The following is a 7,236-nucleotide window of genomic DNA, read 5'->3' as shown; positions in this document are numbered from 1 at the left end:
ATAGCTGTGATATCCTTCCTAATCTGAAATTCCAGTACTTCTTGTCATTAATAAACTTGACTTTTGTTACTAAGCCGCACCTACAGGTTCACATAGCAGTAATGAAAATGAGGAATGCCATGAAATCATAGCATGATAAATCAAAAATTGAAATATTTACTTTTATTGTGGTCAATTCTTCCTCTGGGGATACTTATCCTCGGAGATCAGCGCGACCCGCCCAAGCACTAGCTCACACACTCACACACCCACCAACACACACACATAATTTAGAAGTAAACACAGTCAGCCCATATATGGTGGAGAAGTACGTTTGAGTGATTCAAGAAAGTACAACAGAGGTGACTTTACAGGTGGAGGTGGGAAGGGGGTCAAGGGTTGACCCTGACCCCCTTCCTGGTTGCTATGGTGACGGACAGGGCCGACAGATGAGGCCAGATTGAAGTTGTCATGGATGATGACGTTTGCAGATGACATTGTGATCCATATCAAGTGCAGGAAGAGAAGCTGCAGAGGTAAAGAGTCGGAGTCAATGTGTGTAAACGGAAAGGGAACCAAATGGAGGGCTGAGGATGCAGGGAGGGGAGGTCAGGAGGTCAGGAGCTTCAACATGTAGGAGCAAAACCTCAGAGCAACGGGGAGGAAAATAGGTTAAATGGACAAGGGATTTGTGGATGCAGTTGGTGGGTGTGATTCTGGAAAATCCAGAGAATATGCCTAGAAGAAGAAGAAGAAGAAGAAGAAGAAGAAGAAGAAGAAGAAGAAGAAGAAGCGGCCAACCCGCCAGTGCGCCTCTCAATCGTGAGGCGTTCAAGTGCAGTGAAAAAAAAGTTTTTATCTTTTTCGTTCTCACAAAAAGGGGGACGTCATTTAAACCTTATTCATCGTAGACGGTGGCGTATAGGATGCTTTTTGCGTACTAGGAAATCATGTATTCATCATCACGGGCTCCCTTTAGTGTTTTCGGCGAGATGTAAGTCGAAAAGATGATAATGAGGTCAAGGGTGGGGAAGGAAATTTCGGATGGGGAGGAGCGACGCCAGGGATTCCGACGACAGTGAACGCAGCACCGGATTCGGGGCGAGCTGAACCCACCTTCTGTCCGCATCGATGAAGTTGTTTCAAAGATGGCGGACTTCCTGCCGTCCCGCTCCGTTTTATCTGTTTGTTTCCCGAACTGTCTCCTCACGAGTGGCGAGGCAGAGCAGCTGCGGAAATCTAAAGAAATAGATAAGTGTCTCAGTCGAGATAAGACGTATGTGAAAAGGCTGGTAAAGATTCTACTGCTCGGAGCGGGCGAAAGCGGCAAGTCCACTTTCCTCAAGCAGATGCGCATTATCCACGGGCAGGATTTCGACCAGAAGGCCAAGGAGGAATTTAGAGCCACGATTTATAGCAATGTTATAAAAGGTAAGCAGATCTGTGTTTTGCCTGTTTACGCCGTCCGTGCCTTCGCCCGGCTCCCGGTCGCTTACTTTTTAAGGTGTAAAAGAAAAGAGGGGGAAGTTGGTAGCCATGATGCTAGCCGCAGCTGGCACTTTTCTGTGTTCGACAATGCTAGTCTCGTTAGCTGCTTCAGCCACCAAGAAACGCCCTTGTTATTTGTGTGTAGCCTCGGCTCTTATCCCTTCATTTACCGATTCTCCCCGTTTTTACGGTGCCCTCTTCTTATTATAAGTCACTCCCGACGCACTCGGGTGTCTGACATTGTCTTGCTCACTCCCTCTCACTCCTCACTGCTGCTGCTAGCACCTAAACATGTCACTCCTTGCACGGAGAGAACATGACACCACAAATCCCTGGAATAATGTGGCTGTTTACTGTAAACTTTCTTTCCAGCAAATAAGAACAAGATGGATCAGTCGTTTCCAGTTGGACTCACATCCTGAACTCAGCCGAGCATGTTCAGCTTCACCTGTTAGCTTTTAACCTGTAATTAACCTGCAACCTCTGGAGTCAAGAATAACACGCCTCTGTGATTAGCCTTGCAATAACATAGGTGATGTTGGTGGCAAACTTCTCACCAACACCGTAGATTGTCAAGGCAGGCCGAGCCCCAAACATGCAAACCTCTCCTGCTGATCTATCATACCTCTGCGAGACTTGTTTTTCATTTCAAACGTGTGAGATCTGTCACAGAATGACCATAAACTGAATACAGTAGCTGTCAGAATTGCCATTCCTCATCGTTGTTGAGCTCCTCATTTTGCGCCAGAAAAGTTAGGTATTATGAGTTGTGCTTTATCATACGGAAGTGCAGTCTGCAACACGCTGCTAAGAGGACATGTGCCGCTCCAGCTGTGTCAACACGATGGTCGGCATCGGATTTACAGCAACAGCTGCTTTGCAGCTATTTACTTGTTGTTATTAGAATAAGAACATGATAAATAACATGGTAAATTGTATACTTAACATCTGCTGTCTCAATCTGCAGTCTTTGGACCGAAGACGATCTTTCATTTGTTTTCAAAATAATGCCTTCTCGGACAGCAAAATGGTTGGACTCTAGTGATGACTCAGTCCACGCTGTGTTTAATAAGATGTGTTGACAGTGGCCTGTTGGAACATGATATGTTGGACATTTGGATGGATTTGTTGTCTGTGTTGATATTAGAAGGACTGTGAAAGTGGTTGTGGCAATTATTTTTCACCCACTTTCTCGCTCACATTCTTGGTGTATAATTCATTAAGAGAATAACACATTTTTAATCATTGTTTTTCACATAGTCCCCCCCAAATGGTGTGGACGATCCCTTCTGAAGATTAAGACAAACACTACACTTTTTTCTCTTCTGTTCTCCGTAAGGATGAACAAAACCTGACACTGACTAATGCTCTCCATCCACATATAGTCTATTGAAAAGGTACTCCTGACATCATAATTTTAAAATTTCCTATCACAGTCACTATAAATATACTTTAATCCCAATTCCAGTCACAGGTATTGGTTATTAATTTCACACAGAGACGTAGAGAAATAAGAGAACCCCTCGCACCAAAATAGCAGGGCATCTGTTTGTAAATCTTTTTTCAGGAGACCACTGCAATTTTTCAGTTTTTCTGATTGTGCTAATTATAGGTAAATGTTTAAAATGACCATTTTTGTTTCTTTTTCATATAACCTAATGACAACATAACTCTAAATTCCAAACTGAAAACTTGTCATTTGGAGTAAATATTTGCAGACTTCAAATAATGTAAAAAAAAAAAAAATCATTTAAATCATTTAAATAACACATTACTAAACTTTTAACTTGGGAAGTGCTCAGAAATCAATATTTGGTGGAATAACTTATTTTGCCATAACATCTCTCATTATTCTTGGCTCGCTCTCCATCTGATTTTCATATTGCTGTTGGGTGACTTTATGCCGTTCCTGGCATAACAATTCAAGCAGCTCAGCTTTATTTGATGGCTTGTGACCATCCATCTTACTCTCGATCACATTCCAGAGGTTTTCTATGGAGTTTGGGTCTGGAGGTTGGGCTGACCATGACAAGGTCTTGATCTGGTGGTTCTCAATCGACCGAAGTGTGTGCCACGGAGCATTGTTCTGCAGGAAAAAAAAAAAAGCGTTGGGGAATTTTGTCAGAGCAGAAGGCAGTAAGTTTTCTTCCAGGATAACTTTCATGCATGCCCCCTTGCAAAGACAAATCTTCCCGACTCCATCCTTGCCGAAGCATCCACAGATCATCACCCATCATCCACCAAATTTCACAGACTTTGTTGCTTATAGGCCTCTCCAGGTATCCATTTAACCATTAGACCAACAGGTGTTGGACAAATCTGGAAATTAGACTCATCAGACAAGATGACTTCACTCCAGTCCTCCATTGTCAAATCCTTATGATCTTTTACAAACCTGAGCCTGGCTCTACTGTGCCAGTCATTGATGCAGGGCTTTTTCTAGCTTTACATGACTTAAGCCCTGCCTCAAGGAGCTGTTTTGAACGCCATTTCGCTATTTTCCGTTCTTTTTGTAAGTCACTTGATATCATCCTATGATTCCTGTGTGGCATTCGAGTGAAGTGACGGTCATCCTGGTCAGCAGAGGGTCGTTTTGACCTCTGCCAGGCTGTACTTTTGTTGTTCCCAATGTCTGCTGCTTGAATTGGTTCTTATGAACCACTGTCTTAGATATTTTAAAGATGGACGCAACCTGATGTTCACTATATCGCTCCGCTAGCACAGCCAGAACTGAACCCTTTCCTCACACAAAACTCTTCATTTCGTTCGGCACGGTCATTTTTATTTTTTATTCCAGTTACAGTGTTTTGCGTTCCAGTTGGTCCTATTGCAAGAGGATAGTGAGGGCCACCGCAATGGTTTTTATATTTTTGATTCAAGTAATAACCTCATCAGCACCACATTAGGTAGAAATAGATGTGCTGTGTTTGAATTGAATAGACACTGGGAATGGAACTACTGCCATATATGTAGAGATGCCGATTTCTGATAAGTTTGCTCTGGTCTCTTAATTTTTTTTTCCAGGGCTGTATATAACAAGCATTAAAAGGCTTTTACCAATTCTGCCTCACACTTGGGCGGTTTTAATCAGATTTGTCCAGGACTTTGTCCAGTTGAAGACGTTTCCTCAGATTAATATGATTTACTACCAACATTATCGACATCTTTGTGGCATCTGTAACAGCATCTGAAATGTAGGATGTCTATTTTGGGACATGGCCTCGGGCAAATGTTGTTTCGCTCTTTGTTGGCACCATCATCCATCTACATTTCTTCCAACAGCATCATAGCTGGTGTATTTTCTTTACTTGCGCTGTCATCTGTACTGTGGACTGGTGTACTATATATGCAATAGATTTCATTTTTTCACAGTTTTTTTTGTTAGCTACACATATCTATGTCATGATATTAACCTCATCAGTCAAAAGCAGAGCTGCACAGAACTGCTCGTCCTGCTGGAACAAAGCTGATGTTGAACAGAGGCTGGCTGTAAATCTGACTGTATATACCGATTCCCTTGTCGCGAGCTCAATAATGCCTGCCTGTTGACAGCAATACTGCATGCGGTCTTAATTCAGATCATCTCTGGATCAGAATGCGGGTGAACCAGGGGCACGGCCACCCGAACAATGCAACACAAAATGCAACACCTTGTTCACAAGTTGCATGATCAATTGACTGTGAGTGAAATGTTCCTTTCTGTGGTGTGAAAGTTAATGTGGAGTCAGAATGACATCAGGTATCCGACCCTTGTCTCTATCGGTTGCCTATCATGATCGTTGCAGGGTGTAAGACGGTTGTAAAAAAAATGTTTCTCGTCGTTTTTTCAAACTTACGAGCGGGGGAGGACTCAGATTGCGAATGAGTCTGTGTCATCCACAGACAGGCAACTTACTGTTGTCTTCCACTCTGAATTCATAAAGGGGTTCACCCCGCTATTGTGTCTTAATGCTTAATCTATGATTCATTCAAGTTAGGGATCCAATTATTATTTTTCAATTTGTAGATTAATACAGGGATTTAGCCCATAACATATCAGTTGTTCTGTTTTATTTTTTATTTAGTAATCAAAAAAAAACAAACAACAGAAACAAATCCTCTGTTCATCAGGATATTATTCTGCAGGAGAAATAAGCAAGTTTTTATAGTAATGAAATTGAATTTAGTCTCCTCAAAACAAAATTCTATCCGGTGTGAGAAGAAACAGAAAACATTCATCAATGCATCGTGCATCAATATTTTGCAGGTCCATATAATGAATTTAATAAAACCAAAACACCTCGCATTCTTAAGTCTAACAGTCCAGAGTAGAATTATTGTCAATAATTCTAAGATTCCAGTACATCCGAGGACCACAAATGCACAAACAACATCTCCCCCTCTTGCCTCCAAGCTTATTTCGCAGTCTCACAGGAAAGAAGTAGTTGGTAATATAGGTTTCAGTTTGTCGTTGCTATGTTGAGTTTTCAGTGCTCGCTTGATATTGTCAACTCCTCAAGACACATTCACAGCTCATGCTAATTCCAAGTCATCCTGCTAGGATTCATATCCTTCACAATGCCACGCTACGTTTCTAGCTAGTGTTTAATATTTGAAAGTTGTGACGCCTTATCTTTTTTTAAGAAGAACCCATGCCTCATTTTCTTCTGAACTGTGCTGGAACCCGTCAACGGTCATCATCCAAATCATCGTATTTTGTCATCAGACTGCAGTGTGATGACTTTATTTAGACAGCTGAGTTATCAGCCAGGAGAGTGTGTATACATATGGACACACAACACACATGTCTTGGCTGCATCACCTCAGTAAGAATAGCAGAATGAACGCATACAGGAGGTATAATAAAGGAACTTTGTCCTCTTGTACTCCATCCTGCATGACATCATGCATTTGGTTGGATTGAAAATGACAGATATTCTAAAATGGGCACAAATGTACTTTGCCATGATAGGGTTCATCTGCCCCCAGAATAATGTTTGGAAAACCCTGTAGAGTTTTATGTTATGAAAGATGAGTTTATCATTTCCAGGTAGTTTGGTCTGTTAAAAAATGACTGCTTCATTAAATCAAATCAAATGATTATGATACTCTGATGCTTTGGTTCATCTTGTTAAATATAAATTGTATGATTTAAAAAGACATTCATGATACAGTTGTGGTTGACATGTAGTTTTGCAGAATCCATGTTTTGTTTTGCGCAGGACTTTTCTATAATGTTCGATCTACAGTTATTCGGATGGTAGGCACTGTAAGTTGGTACTTTAATCATAGATTGGATCGTCTGATATCACCGACATTTAATTTTATATACTTTGCCAGATAGCTTACCAGCTATTCCAAAAAAACTAGGCCTCCAAATACTGTAGAATTATTTTTTTGTCTGTATCACACTGCGTTGCAAAGTATTGTATTTCAGGAATTGACTGTAAACCGACAATATACAGCCATGTATAGATAGCTGTAAAATCCTTTCAGAAACCTTTTTAAGCCAGCAAAGAAATCTCACTGGTTTCTTGATACGGCACAAGAGCCGCTATCTGAATGAAGCTGCAGTCGGAGCAATGTGACAGTTAGCCATTATCTTTCAAAGACAGGAGGGCCCTATGTTCGCTTCCATTGTGTGTCCGTGCGTGCTTGTGCGTGCGTGTTTCTGTGTGTGTGTGTGTGTTTCTGCGTGCGTCTGCCAGTGGGTGTGGTGTCGCTGAATATATTCTCTCAGTTTGTACAAATAGGGAAGTGTGATTTCTGAGTCTGGAAAGATTTGCTCAG

The 7,236-nt window shown here is 41.6% G+C and overlaps 1 protein-coding gene across 1 annotated transcript in view; it reads left to right on the top strand.

Annotated features, from left to right (window-relative positions):
* Positions 1-1,090: 1,090 nt before the first annotated feature.
* Positions 1,091-7,236, top strand: part of gna13b (guanine nucleotide binding protein (G protein), alpha 13b) — a 20,354-nt gene continuing 14,208 nt past the window's right edge. The window contains exon 1 of the mRNA XM_086171030.1: positions 1,091-1,410. Coding sequence (XP_086027156.1) covers positions 1,128-1,410 — 283 coding nt within the window. The 5' untranslated portion in view covers positions 1,091-1,127. The remainder of the gene's footprint in view (positions 1,411-7,236) is intronic.

The sequence above is a fragment of the Fistularia commersonii genome, chromosome 23 (assembly GCF_037954325.1).
Source record: "Fistularia commersonii isolate RoL2024-O1a breed Wild chromosome 23, RoL_Fcom_v1.0, whole genome shotgun sequence".
NCBI classification, from domain to species: domain Eukaryota; kingdom Metazoa; phylum Chordata; class Actinopteri; order Syngnathiformes; family Fistulariidae; genus Fistularia; species Fistularia commersonii.
The sequence above is the reverse complement of the archived record's forward strand: the minus strand, read 5'-3'. Positions and strand labels throughout refer to the sequence as shown.